This window comes from Pongo pygmaeus, chromosome 9, assembly GCF_028885625.2.
Source record: "Pongo pygmaeus isolate AG05252 chromosome 9, NHGRI_mPonPyg2-v2.0_pri, whole genome shotgun sequence".
Lineage (NCBI taxonomy): Eukaryota > Metazoa > Chordata > Mammalia > Primates > Hominidae > Pongo > Pongo pygmaeus.
The window spans coordinates 11,926,559-11,940,467 of record NC_072382.2 but is presented as its reverse complement, the minus strand read 5'-3'; the positions used below and the strand labels follow the sequence as shown (position 1 = coordinate 11,940,467).

General features: G+C 50.5%; 2 protein-coding genes and 1 non-coding gene across 4 annotated transcripts; all 3 read right to left on the bottom strand.

Annotated features, from left to right (window-relative positions):
- Window positions 1-188: 188 nt before the first annotated feature.
- On the bottom strand, window positions 189-773 carry TEX54 (testis expressed 54). The gene has a single exon (XM_054440406.2). It carries the CDS (start codon window positions 690-692, stop codon window positions 246-248), a length of 447 nt encoding a protein of 148 aa, XP_054296381.1. The 5' UTR covers window positions 693-773; the 3' UTR covers window positions 189-245.
- A 7-nt stretch (window positions 774-780) lies between these two features.
- Window positions 781-10,556, bottom strand: WDR74 (WD repeat domain 74). 2 transcript variants are annotated; one of them, XM_054440402.2, is made up of 12 exons: window positions 10,422-10,556; window positions 7,905-8,057; window positions 7,720-7,826; window positions 7,512-7,633; window positions 3,824-3,899; window positions 3,558-3,704; window positions 3,294-3,395; window positions 2,291-2,391; window positions 2,140-2,195; window positions 1,656-1,801; window positions 1,482-1,538; window positions 781-1,001 (listed from the first exon to the last, which is right to left on the bottom strand). In XM_054440402.2, the coding sequence occupies exons 2-12, from the start codon at window positions 7,966-7,968 to the stop codon at window positions 822-824; spliced, it is 1,158 nt and encodes a 385-aa protein (XP_054296377.1). In that variant the 5' UTR covers window positions 7,969-8,057; window positions 10,422-10,556; the 3' UTR covers window positions 781-821. The 2 variants fall into 2 exon arrangements, with proteins under 2 accessions (XP_054296377.1, XP_063527833.1); XM_063671763.1 differs by lacking the exon at window positions 10,422-10,556 and adding an exon at window positions 8,476-8,694.
- On the bottom strand, window positions 10,066-10,256 carry LOC129009201 (U2 spliceosomal RNA). The gene has a single exon (XR_008492723.1). It is a non-coding gene; the product is annotated as a U2 spliceosomal RNA (small nuclear RNA).
- Window positions 10,557-13,909: the final 3,353 nt, after the last annotated feature.

Genomic DNA, 13,909 nt, shown 5'->3' with positions numbered 1-13,909 from the left:
CGAAAGCCACGCCCCACACCCAAACGCAAGAGCGATCCCGCCCTCCCATTGGCTAAGGCGCCACCGTGACCCCGCCCCAGAGTACTACAGCAGGCGCTCAGGGGGCTGGGCCCGCCTCCGGGAAGGAGCCTTAAAGAACCAGCTGCCCGGTGGTGTCCGCGCCCAGTCCCCCAGAGTGGTCGTGCAGGTACACGTTGCAAATTTTATTCTCTGGAGGTTGGGGCGGACTGAGAGCAGGTCTGGGGTCATCCCTTCTCCGGCTCCTCCTGGTTGCCTTCTCGGATCGGACTCTCCTGCTTCCGAATCTGGTCTGATTGCCTCTTGCTTGGGCGCGAGGAGCCCCGACGACTGAACGTGGATAGTCGCCGCCACAGCACGGTGATCAGAAGGCTTTCGTTCGACTTGTGAGTCGGATGGTCCGGGGAGTTCAAGTCGATACCTTCGGCGCCTGAGGGGACGACGAGGCCTCTGAGCTCACCTCTACCCTCGGGAAGCCCCCTCTCACATTCCCTGGGCCCTCTTTGTGTGTCTGTGGTCTCATCTTCCCTGCCGTCCTCAGACTCTGCTTCCTTGGACTGCTCATCAGACGTCTCAAAGTCCTTGTCTTGGCAGCAGCCCATGGCCCCGCGTGGCCCTGGACTCCGTGCCACCCACGCCAGCCTGCCTGCCTCCAGGCCCGGCTTTTGTGACATCAGATATCCCGTCGCCCCAGCTCAGGCAGCCCCCACCCCAAGCTACCCCTCATTCCTTTCTCCCATCACAAAAGGCTCAGGGTCATGGTGGGTGTTCAGCAGTTTATTTACAAAGTGGGCACAGGGGCGTCAGGGGCTGGTGGACCCAGGCCGCTTCTTCTTTCTCCGTCTCGTTTGGAGAGCTCCTTGGGTCTGCTCCAAATCCGAGAGCTTCCGCTTGGCAGCTGCCTCCAAGGATGCCCAAAGTTCATCTGTCTCTGTGTCTTCTAGGGGCACCTTGTTGGGTTCTTGAGGCTCTTGGGGCTCATCCTGGTGAGTGGGAAGAAAGCTTAGGAGTCAAGGGGGCCGGGCACGGTGGCTCCCACCTGTAATCTCAGCACTTTGGGAGACCAAGGCAGGAGGATTGCTTGAGCCCAGGACTCAACGACCAGACTGGGCAACATAAGGAGACCCCATCTCCACAAAAAGAAGTTAAAAAAAAAAAAAAAGAAAAAAGAAAAGTAGTCAGGGGCACAGGGACAAACCCACAGGGAAGGAGACCCTTGCTGAGAAAGAATCCCTCTGGGTACCACCACCTTTATTCCCTGCTCCTAGAAAGCAACCCCATCCATGCTGTTGGCAATAACCCTCTCAGGATTTTAACTGTTAATGCCTCTCAGAGAAATTAAGTGACCAGGCAGGTAAACAGATAGTCCCAGGTCTGCATTCCAGCTGCCTCCTTTTCCTCTCCATAGGGAGGTCCTCACGTCTATGCCCTCGGCTCCCACATTCCCGGGCCCAACTGCTCACCTCCCAGTTGTCCCTGCCTGACAAGAGGAGGCAGTTCAATTGAGACTTGAGATAAACCTGCAAAAGATGAAGGGCCTTAAGGAGCCAGGCATGCTGAGACAGAAACATGAACGGGGTGCACAGGAGGCGGGGCCTCCACAAGACCATGAGTTGGGGGTGGGAGAGACGACTTACCTTATGCTCCAGACCCCGTGGATTCTGGATCCTGTGTATCCTTAAGACTCTGTCCAAGCCACAGGAGGCTAGTAGAGGCTTTGAAGGGTGGCACTGCAACCCACGCACACTGCCTGCCAGCCCCTTCAGACAGCCCAGTAGACGCCCTAGAGAAGGGGGGAAGCATCCATGATAACTGGCTGGCCAATAACCAACCATTCATTGTTTCCTGTTCCAATCACTTTCCATTTCAACATTTAATCTGCAACAAAACCCTGAGACTGGAGCTTCTACTAATATTTCCATTTCGCAGGTGAGGAAACTAAGGCACAGGGAGTTGAAATAATTAGTTTAAGGTCATACAGCTTTTAGGGAAACCAGGATTTGAACCCAGGCAATCTGGCACCTGAATGAGGCCTCACTGGCCCCACTGCACCACTTTAGAGGGAATCCTGACCCTTCTCCCTGCTCCTTCCTTTCCCCCAACGTACCCTAGTCCACTCACCTTGCCGAAGGTCAATTTCTGCCAGCTGCCCATGAGTGTTTCCCACAATCACTGAGCTGAGGATGAGACCAGAGGCAAGCGGGGTCAGCAGTAACCTCCTGGAGCCCTTCCCAAGCCCCACCCTCCCACCCCTTCCCCTCTAAACACTCACTTGCCTCCCGGAGTGAGGGTCATGGCTGTCAGTGGGTACTCTCCATAGGTGGTCTCTAGGACTGGCCGGCGCTGGGGGGATGCTGGATCATAGACACGGACCTAGAGGAAGGCTGAAGCATCACAAAAGTATCCTCACCCTGCACCTACCCTCTGGCATCTCTGCATCCTCACCCCCTCCCTGCACACTGCTTTCTTATTTGTGATCCACTCCCAAAAACTTTCTCATCTTAGATGTATGCCTCTTCTCTGAGCGTCAGGGTGTCAGGAGAGCTGCTTAGCAGCATAAATGGAGAGAGCTGAGGGGAGAGGTCCCCTAGGTTGGAAGTGTGTGAGCATTCCATCCCCCCATACTCCCATCTAGGGGAATGGAGGGACAGAAAAACAAGTTGGTCTAGTAGTCAGTGGGTGCTAAATTTCAAGCAGAGGTTAGCCTGAATAAAGGAGGAAAGAGGATGCCCTCATATGTGTTTTGAGCAGAGGCATATGACCAAGATCAGACTTCAATGTGCAGAAGCAAAGGAAACAGGACAAATACAGTGACTCAGCCCCGCCCGTGTCTCAAGACCTCAAATGAGACAAGCCATAAAGATTCCCCATTCGGGCCCTTCATGTAAAGCTGAGGAGCTGAGGCCAGAGATGGGAGGCTCAGGCCTGGGTCCCAAAGCAAATCAGAGAGGCTGCATCAGGACCAGAACCCAGTTCTCTTAACACCTAGCCCAATGTCCTCTGACACCTGCACCCTATAATTCCCACAGTGAAGGGGATCCACTCTCCTTTCCTCTCTTCCAGGTGGGAGGAAAACAGGCATAGTTCAGGAAACTCCACCCTAGAATACAGCAGAGGAAGGTCATGGGCTCAGGGACAGGGTTGGAACAGATAGGGAAGCGCTTGCTCCTCTGAGCTCAGAAGGGTGAGAAGGGCAGTTGTGCCAAACCATGGGGGCCATTTCTCCAGGAGGCTGCTTTATCCCAGGAGAAGGGAGGGGTGAGGTGACACCTTACCTGGTGGTACCCTGTGCAGGTGACAAGCTTCTGTGATCCTGGGAGAAACTGTATGTCCTGGTCCCAGATGGGAACCCGCAGGTCCAGCCAGTCATTCCGCACCTGGTGGGGTGGGCAGTTGGAGGACAGGGCTATGGGGGGCTCGATGTGCCCCTCTTTTCAGCCCCCCTTCGCCCCCTAAGTCCATCTAGTCTCTGATGCATAGTCAATGGCCTCAGCCTCCCTCGACTTCAGGAACAGCTCCTTCACACTCTTGTCACTCACGTTCTTGGCCCTGAACACAGGTTCCTCAGAGCCCTGCAGGTCCCATATCTTCAAAGCATTCTCCTTCCCACCTGTGGCAACCACATGGGGGTGTGCTGGGTCTTGGCGCATCCTACACACCCCAGGGCCCACTCTCAGTTCCAGGAGCTATAAAGAATGGGAGATAAGAGTCCGTTCCAGAGTCCTTAATCCTCCTTTCCCCAGCGTGATCATTAGGCACCTACCCCAGCCCACCTCCCCCAACCATCAGGGCAGGGGAGCCTCACTGGGTCAGAGGATGTGTCCTTGTCCTTGTCATGCCAGACTCTGAGAATCCCAGAATCCACACATGTGATGAGGGTGCTGCAGAGAAAGAATAGAGTTGGGATTTTTTAAGTGCTTAAACTCCTTGTTCTAATCTTTCTCTCCTCCTCACTACTACAACTTTAAACATTAGTTGACTAATGTTTAAAGAAAAAAAAAAAGTATAAAAGTATTCTCTAGGCCCCAAACTCATATCAACCAGATTCCCTACTAACAGTCCAGTTTAGAAGGAAGCCTCTAGGTCACTGGGCTCTAGGCAGGGCTTGACAGCTTCCAGCTTCCTCATCTGTTCATTCAACTTTCTCAACAGGGTGAGGGTTTACCAAGTGAGGAAACAGAAGCGCTGAGAAACTAATTTGCCACTCAGCTATGTTACAACCACAGCTAGAAATCAACTGTGTAATATTCCAGAGTGCTTTTGCTGTTCACAGCTGTGTCTAGCACCTGGCCGTACTGGTTTATCTGAATCCTGAGTTGCTTACTAGGGCTGGTCTGAATTTAGGGTTTGGTCAAAGTCAAACACCAACTTCTTGTGTTCCTTGCTCTGAGTTTCAGGCACTAAATGTCAGTCTCTTGCTTAAAATATCCCTCCCAAGAAGTCCAAGCAAGTGTCTCCCCAGGATCTGCACAGCCTGTGCCTATGTTCTTTCTCACACCTGCCAACCTTCCCCAGCTGGGTTCAGGCTCTTTATTGACTTGCCTGACCTGTGGCAAAAGTCTCCCAGTTGCTGTCTCCAATCCATCCTCCATACTCCTACAGGCTCCCAGTGCTGACTATGGTACTTCCTATTCAAAAACTGATAACTTGGCCAGGAACAGTGGCTCACGCCTGTAATCCCAGCAGTTTGGGAGGCCAAGGCAGGCAGATCACCTGAGGTCAGGAGTTCCAGACTACCCTGGCCAACATATAGTGAAATCTTGTCTCTACTAAAAAATACAAAAATTAGCTGGGTGTGGTGGTACATGCCTGTAGTCCTAGCTACTTGGGAAGCTGAGGCAGGAGAATTGCCTGAACAAGGGAGGTGGAGGTTGCAGTGAGCCAAGATCATGCCACTGCACTTCAGCCTCAGCGACAGAGCAAGACTCCGTCTCTCAAAAAAACAAGAACAATAAATGAATAACTCACCAACACCAATAAAAGTGCACATCTCTCAACCTACCACTTAAAGCCCTTTACATTTAATCCCAACCTAATACAGTATCCATCTTGTATTAAAATGCTTCCTTGGCCGGGTGCAGTGGCTTACACCTGTAATCCCAGCATTTTGGGAGGCTGAGGTGGGCGGATTGCCTGGGGTCAGGAGTTCCAGACCAGCCTGGCCAACATGGTGAAACCCTGTCTCTAATAAAAATACAAAAAAAACTATATACCCAAAGGACTATAAATCATGCTGCTATAAAGACACATGCACACGTATGTTTATTGCGGCACTATTCACAATAGCAAAGACTTGCAACCAACCCAAATGTCCGACAATGATAGACTGGATTAAGAAAATGTGGCACATATACACCATGGAATACTATGCAGCCATAAAAAATGATGAGTTCATGTCCTTTGTAGGGACATGGATGAAATTGGAAATCATCATTCTCAGTAAACTATCGCAAGAACAAAAAACCAAACACCGCATATTCTCACTCATAGGTGGGAATTGAACAATGAGAACACATGGACACAGGAAGGGGCACATCACACTGTGGGGACTGTTGTGGGGTGGGGGGAGGGGGGAGGGATAGCATTGGGAGATACACCTAATGCTAGATGACGAGTTAGTGGGTGCAGCGCACCAGCATGGCACATGTATACATATGTAACTTACCTGCACATTGTGCACATGTACCATAAAACCTAAAGTATAATAATTAAAAAAAAAAAAAAAAAAAAAAAAAACTTAGCCTGGTGTGGTGGCGGATGCCTGTAATCCCAGCTACTCAGGAGGCTGAGGCAAGAGAATCGCTTGAGCCTGGGAGGCGGAGGTTGCAGTGAGCCGAGACTGTGCCTCTGTACTCCAGCCTGGGCAACAGAGTGAGTCTCCGTATATTAAAAAAAAAAAAAAAAAAAAAAAATGCTTCCTTGTTCGCAACTTCCAAATCAAATGCTATTTATCTTATTTATGTACCCTGTAACATGCCCCCAGTCCTTGGCCTCTCCCAGGCAGTACCCTCTTTCTAGAATACCCTTATCCCCTTCTCCACCAGTCAAAATTCTATCCATCCCTCAAGACCCAGTTCAAACATCCAGTCCCCCACAGAGGCTTTCCAGACCTCACCTGTCACAATTACCACCACCAAACCTATGCAGCCTGCTTCACAGCCCTCTTTCATCATCTTTGGAAGAAAGCAGGGCCAGTAATCCAACCACTTGGCACCTTCCTAATCTTTGCTTTCAGAGCTACATCACCTTGTTGGTGGTTGAGCTCAAGTTGAGCCCAGGAGTTTGAGACTGGCCTGGGCACACAGTGAGACCCCATCGCTATAAAAAACTTAAAAATTTAGCTGGGCAGGGTGGCACCTGCCCGTGGTCCCGGGCACGCAGGAAGTTGAGGCGGGAGGATCATTTGACCCCGGGAGGTTGAGGCTGTAGTGAGCCATGAATGCACCACTGCACTCAAGCCTAGGTGACACAGCGAGGCTCTGTCTCAAAAAATATAAATGAATTAATAATGAATTAATGAATGAATGCTTAAAACTTTTTTTTTTTTTTTTTTTTTGAGATGGAGTCTTGCTCTGTTTCCCAGCCTGGAGTGCACTGGTGCGATCTCTGCACACTGCACCCTCTGCAGGACGGATTCAAGTGATTCTCCAGCCTCAGCCTCCCAAGTAGCTGGGATTACAGGCATGAGCCACCACACCCGGCTAATTTTTGTATTTTTGCAGTAGAGAAGGGGTTTCACCATGCTGGCCAGGCGGGTCTTGAACTCCTGACCTCAAGTGATCCGCCTATCTCGGCCTTCCAAAGTGCTGGGATGACAGGCATGAGCCACCACACCCAGCCTTGCTTAAAACTATTAAATGACAAGCAGGCACAATGGCTCACGCCTGTCATCCCAGCACTTTGGGAGTCCGAGGCAGGTGGGTCACCTGAGGTCAAGAGTTCGAGACCAGCCTAGCCAATACGGTGAAACCCCGTCTCTACTAAAGATACAAAAATAGCCGCGCGTGGTGGCAGGCGCCTGTAATACCAGGTACTCGGGAGGCTCAGGCAGGAGTATCGCTTGAACCCGGGAGGCGGAGGTTGCAGTGAGCCGAGATCACGCCACTGCACTCCAGCCTGGGCAACAAGAAGGAAAACTCCGTCTCCAAAAAAAAAAAAAAAAACAAACACACACACACAAAACTATTAAATGACTTGCCCATGGTTACTTAGAGGTTTATAATGGAGTCAGGTGAAAAACCTTAGAGGAGGAGAACTTTTTGAAGGCAGAAATTTTACCGGCAGCCCCTGTACTTCGCCCAGTGCCTGGAATTCAGTAGGTGTTCAATAAATGTGTGTTACAGGTATGAACTACATAAGGCAGAAACCCAGGTCCCTGTCACCCATTCAAAGCCGTGTCACTAAGAGTTTGTCTGTCGCCATCATTCCAGTATCCTCAGGGAGCATCAACGCTCTCCATTCGGCCCTGAGTTTAGCGAGGGGATTGGTCTTACCCGTCGGCCTGGGCGAGGCCACGGAACGTGCCCTCCCCTCCCGGGCAGTGTCTCTGACCCTGGAATATGCCATCCTCGGTGCTGAAGTGCTTCACCGTCCTGTCCGCGCAGCCCACCAGGATCTGCGGCAAAGAAGGGCAAGATGGCGAGGAGAGCGAGGCTGCGGCGCCCCAGGCCCCCAGCTCCGGCCCGACCAGCGGCCACTCACCTGGGTTTCGCCGCCCGTGCCCCAACACAGGGCGCTCACTGCCTCCTCCCGCCGCGGCTGTCCTCCGGCCGTGAAGTTCGCCGCCTGTTTTCGCTGAAGATTTACCCCTGAGAGACGAGGGCGTCAGTCACGCCAGGGGCGCGAGTGCACTCCTGCACTTCCCGACGCCCAAGCCTGCCACCCACCTTTCAAGATCCCAGTCTCGGTGCCGACCCACACATGGTTCCAGCGCGCAGCAGCAGCCGCCATGACAAAGCCTGGAAGCAGACAGTTCGCACTTCCGGCGCAGCGTGTGCGTCACCAGCGGGCGTCGAGTCTGATGCAGCGTAGTGTAGTTGCTGGAAGTTTAAAGAGCCGAAAGAGTAAAGCTTCCCTGCTTGTTTTGCTTTACGAAAATGAAACCAGGAGGTGCTTGTTTATGTAGATCGGAAGAATACATTGATCATTTTGCACTTGGGGTGAAAAGCACCTTTCCTGGACTGCGTGGCCGGGTCAAGCCAGCCCTAGTCTGTCTCCCGGCTCCATTATGTAATATGTGTTCTGGAGTGTTAGACAAGAAACAACAAACGATTTAAGAAAAGATTTAAGAAACACTTTAGAAACGATTCAAATCATTAATGATGTGTGGGGCTTCGTTCTGGAATATAAGTCATAAAAGAAAGATGAGAAAAGGAAAGGAAACCGACGATTTTTTTTTTTGAGAGAGCTTCGCCCTTGTTGCCCAGGCTGGAGTGCAATGGCGCGATCTCCTCTCACCTCAACCTCAACCTCCGCCTCCCGGGTTCAAGCGATTCTTCTGCCTCAGCCTCCCAAGTAGCTGGGATTACAGCTGGTATTACTAAGCCACCGCGCCCGGCCTCGTTTACTCTTTAAGAGGCGGACAGCCGGGCGCGGTGGCTCACGCCTGTAATCCCAGCACTTTGGGAGGCCGAGGCGGGCGGATCACGAGGTCAGGATCTCGAGACCATCTTGGCTAACACGGTGAAACCCTGCCTCTACTAAAAATACAAAAACAAAACTAGCCGGGCGTGGTGGCGGGCGCCTGTAGTCTCAGCTACTCGGGAGGCTGAAGCAGGAGAATGGCGTGAACCCGGGAGGAGGAGGTTGCAGTGAGCCGAGATTGCGCCACTGCACTCCAGCCTGGGCGTCAGAGACTCCGTCTCAAAAAGAAAAAGAAGAAAAAAAACAAAACTAAAAGTACTCTGTGCTATGCTACATGAGAAATGCAGAGAAACTCATCGCTCAGTAGAAATACAGTAATAGCGCATGCGTCAATAGGAGAGGGAAGTCGCTACTTTACCTAGAGATTAACACAGAAAAGCAACAAATTACCAGTTTACAAGTAAACCCTTTATCTAACGCGAAGATTTATTTATTTTTTGAGATGGAATCTTGCTCTCTCAGGCTAGAGCGCCCGCCACCAGGCCTGATTCACTTTTCTTTTGGTTTTTTAGTGAAGACGGGATTTTTCACACCATGTTAGTCAGGCTGGAATTACCCAATCCGCCCGCTCCAACCTCCCGAAGTGCTAGGATTTCACTCGTGAAACCCCGAGCGCGACCTAGGTTTAACACATCAAACGCGAAACCAGGCTGGGCGTGGTGGCTCACGCCTGTAATCCCAGCACTTTGGGAGGCCGAGGCGGGCGGATCACGAGCTCAGGAGATCGAGGCCATCCTGGTTAACACGTTGTGAAACCCCGTCTCTACTAAAAATACAAAACAGGCCGGGCGCGGTGGCTCACGCCTGTAATCCCAGCATTTTGGGAGGCCGAGGCGGACGGATCACAAGATCAAGAGATCGAGACCATCCTGGCCAACATGGTAAAACCCTGTCTCTATTAAAAGTATAAATATTAGCTGTGCGTGGTGGCGGGCGCCTGTAGTCCCAGCTACTCGGGAGGCTGACGCAGGAAAATCGCTTGAACCCGGGAGGTGGAAGTTGCAGTGAGTTGAGATCACGCCATTTCATTCCAGCCTAGGCGACAAAACAATACGCCATCTCAAAAACAGAAAATAGAAATATAAAACACTAGCTGGACCGAATGGCAAGCGCTTCCGTAGTCAGAACTACCCAGAAGACTGAAACAGAAAAATTTGAGACAACACGGTGATACTGAAGCAGAAAAGTTATTTGAGACAACACAGTGATACTGTTTTCCACGCTCAGTGATGAAACAAAGCTTGACCTCAACAAAACTCACAGACGCAAAAACACATCTAATGTTCAATTCAGCACACGAACAATACGAACGCATAACGCTAAAACAACCGAAGAATTACAAACACTTTCAGTTTTATCATTTACTTAAAGTCTTACATTAAACCACAGTTATTCCCCGAAAACGGGGTGTGCACCGTTCCTGGAAGTACTGCAATACCAGGTCGATGCGTGGAGTGGACGGAGCAAGCTCCTACTCCATCTCCTATTTCCAAAAATCCATTTAATATATTGTCCTCGGATAGAGGACGTATCAGATATTAAACTGATAAGAACAGATACTACACTTGATCTTAGCCAAAAGGCCGAGAAGCGATACCTCTACGCTCGCCGCCTCGGTGGCCTTATCCTTCCCATCTTTTGCACGGTTATGGTAACTGTCTAGGCATTAAATGTTAAATTATCTCCCAATACATTATAATTCCGAAACACAGTTTTCATTATTCTTTCTTTATAGTAGTGGCTATATCTTGGAAACAGACCTATTTAAGCGTCCTCTACTCCTTCTCCCGCCTGCTCTCTGCTCAGTTTGTTTTGCATAAACCCGCCCCTTTCGCTTTTTTAGGATCCTGGGATTGGTCCACACACCAGTCGTGATTTCAATGCCCGCGTGGCCTCCTTTTCCCCGATTGTGGCGTTAGTGTCCCATCCTAGGGGTTTTTCGGCTCTCCAGGGGGCGACGGGACAGTGCTGCAGGTGGCGGCGCCCCTCTCCAGGACCTTTCTTGGGAGAAGCCGCGGCGGGGTGCCAAAGCACAGGTTTTGGAGTCCAAAAAAGGAGGTTGGGCTCCCTGCTCTCTAGTTCCTGACTTAATGGCCTGAGGCTTGGTACTTAGGCTCTTGTTTCCTTCCCATTTAAACGGGGAAATGCTGACACTCAGTCTCCGGAGTTTGTGAGAACTGAGGACATAGGGGCGAGGCACGACCCGCACCTTGCATTTGCACTGTCCACCAGCAACCGTCTGGCCCTTCACTGAGAGGGAAAGATGCCCTGAGAAAGCCATTTCGGAGGCTCCTGATCCTCAAACCCGGGATCCCGCGGTGGGAGAAAGGTGCTGACGCCTCAGCCCCGATGTCCTCCGACCCACGCACTCCTTAGAGTTACTTTCAGGCCGACCAGCAACGCGGCAAGGCATCCTACCCGGAAGTCCGACCAAGAAACCACAGGGCCTCTCCTCGAAGGCAGAGGCAGAGTCATTAGAGGACTGGGGCGAAGGAGGAGGAGGAGAGTGTAGGTAAAATTGAAATGGAGCGATTTTTTTTTAATCGATCAAAGCAAACCCGCCAGAATGAAAGGGATTAATATGAGGCCCTGGCTGAGAAGGGACTTAAGGTCTTGCTTTCTTGGAAGCTCTGTTAATATAAACGTGCATCGTTCTGTTGGAAACCCCTTAACCTGAGTTGGAAATAGAGGCGGTGTCTTTGCATCAAAGTGTCTTGCATGGCTGAGATCCTCCAGGCAGGAGTGGGGCATTACATTCTCACTGATAAAATGTCAACCAGCAAAGCTTCTGATAATCTATGATTTTATGACACTGGTATTAGTAAAAGAAATTTCTACAAGTTCTCATAAGTAAACCCAGAGCCTTCAGAGAGGTGCCACATCAAGAGAGTAGTAGGCAGGGGGCCGGGCGTGGTGGCTCACACCTGTAATCCCAACACTTCGGGAGGCCGAGGCGGGTGGATTACTTGAGGCCAGGAGTTCGAGACCAGCCTGAGCAACATGGCAAAACCCCGTCTCTACTGAAAATACAAAAAGTAGCCAGGCATGATGGTGCATGCCTGTAGTCCCAGCTACTTGGGAGGCTGAGGCATGAGAATCGCTTGAACCTGGGAGGCAGAGGTTGCAGTGATCTGAGATCATGACACTACACTCCAGCCTGGGTAACAGAGCGAGACTGTCTCAAAAAAAAAAAAAAAAAAAAAGAGGCCGGGCGCGGTGGCTCACGCCTGTAATCCCAGCACTTTGGGAGGCCGAGGCAGGTGGATCATGAGGTCAGGAGATCGAGACCATCCTGGCTAACACGGTGAAACCCCGTTTCTACTAAAAATACAAAAAATTAGCTGGGCGTGGTGGCGGGCGCCTGTAGTCCCAGCTACTCGGGAGGCTGAGGCAGGAGAATGGCGTGAACCCGGCAGGCGGAGCTTGCAGTGAGCCGAGATTGCGCCACTGCACTCCAGCCTGGGCGACAGAGCGAGACTCCGTCTCAAAAAAAAAAAGAGGATAGAAAGCAGAATAATGCCCTCCCCACCCCAAAGATGGTCAGCGAGAACCTCTAAATGTGTTACCTTACATAGCAAAAGGTACTTTGCAGATATTATTAAATTAAGGATTTTGAGATGGCGAGATTTATCCTGGATTTTCTGGGTGGGCTCAGAGTAATCACAAATGTCTTTATAAGGGGTAGAGGGAGGCAGGAGAGTCTGAGTGATGCAGCCTGAGGAAGATTTGAGCAGCCAGGGCTTGCTCTGCAGATGGAAGAGAGTCCTCAGCCAGGGAGTTGTGGGCAGCAGCTAGAAGTTGGAAAAAGCAAGGAAACAGATTCTCCCATGTAGCCTCCAGAAAGCAATGCAGCCTTGTCATTACACCTTGATTTTAGCCCATTGAGACTCATTTTGGACCTCTGGTCTCCAGAACCGTAAGATGATACATCTGTTTTGTTTTTGGCCACTGAGTTTGTGGGTAATTTGTTACAACAGCAATAAGAAACGAATACAGGAGCAATAAGAAACTAGTACAGGGGCAGGGCCCAGGGCCTCATTCCTGTAATTCTAGCACTTTGGGAGGCCAAGGCAGGAAGATCACTTGAGGCCAGGAGTTCGAGACCAACCTGGACAACATGGCGAACCTTGTCTCTACAAAAGTACAAAAATTATCCGGGTGTAGTGGCACGCACCTGGAGTCTCAGCTACTTGGAAGACTAAGGCAGGAGGATTGCTTGAGCCTGGGAGGTTGAGGCTACAGTGAGCCGTGATCACACCACTGCTGCACTCTGGCTGGGTGAGAGAGGGAGACCCTATCTCAAAAAATAATAAATAAATAAATAAAATGAAATAAAAATTTAAAATTCATGTTTTATTTTCATGAAACTAATATACCTTAAATTGTCAACTAGTGTTAAAAGACTTATATAAAAACAGTAGTTGCCTGTGTCCTGCCTCATTTTACACCCTACTTTTATTTTATTTAATACTATTTATTTTATTATTTTTATTTATGTATTTATTATTATTTTTTGGAGACCGAGTCTTGCCCTTGTTGCCCAGGCTAGAGTGCAGTGGCGCAATTCAGCTCACCACAACCTCCACCTCTCGGGTTCAAGCTATTCTCCTGCCTCAGCCTCCCAAGTAGCTGGGATCACAAGCATGTGCCACCACGCCCAGCTAATTTTGTATTTTTACTAGAGATGGGGTTTCTCCATGTTTGTCAGGCTGGTCTTGAACTCCCAACCTCAGGTGATCCGCCCACCTCAGCCTCCAAAGTGCTGGGATTACAGGCGTGAGCCACTGCGACCGGCCTTATTTTTTGTTTTTTATTTTTTTAATTTTTAAAGACAGAGTCTTGCTCTGTCACCTAGGCTGGAGCGCAATGGTGCAATCATGGCTTACTGCAGCCTTGACCTCCTGGGCTCAAGTGATCCTCCCACCTCAGCCTCCTGAGTAGAGTAGCTACGACTGCAGGCACGCACCACCATGCCCAACTAATTTATATGTTTTTTGTAGAGACAGTGGTCTGTTGTCCAGGCTGCTCTCAAACTCCTGGCCTCAAGTGATCCGCCCGCCTGGGCCTCCCAAAGTGCTGAGATTACAGGAGTGAGCCACCATGGCTGGCCTAAACTTTTTTTTTAGAGGGAGTCTTACACTGTTGCCCAGGCTGGAGTGCAGTGGTGCCATCTTGGCTCACTGCAACATCTGCCTTCCAGGTTCAAGTGATTCTCTTGCCTCAGCCTCCTGAGTAGCTGGGAGTACAA

Bases quoted from the DNA above. Each gene is read 5' to 3' on its own strand.
- WDR74 (XM_054440402.2), bottom strand. From the start codon at position 7,968: ATGGCGGCTGCTGCTGCGCGCTGGAACCATGTGTGGGTCGGCACCGAG. The intron at 2,196-2,290 runs GTGAGTGTTTAG...TCTCATCCTCAG, and splicing joins ACCCTCACTCCGGGAGGCAA to CTCAGTGATTGTGGGAAACA. The intron at 1,002-1,481 runs GTGAGCAGTTGG...CCCACTCACCAG, and splicing joins CAGGCAGGGACAACTGGGAG to GATGAGCCCCAAGAGCCTCA.
- TEX54 (XM_054440406.2), bottom strand. From the start codon at position 692: ATGTCACAAAAGCCGGGCCTGGAGGCAGGCAGGCTGGCGTGGGTGGCA.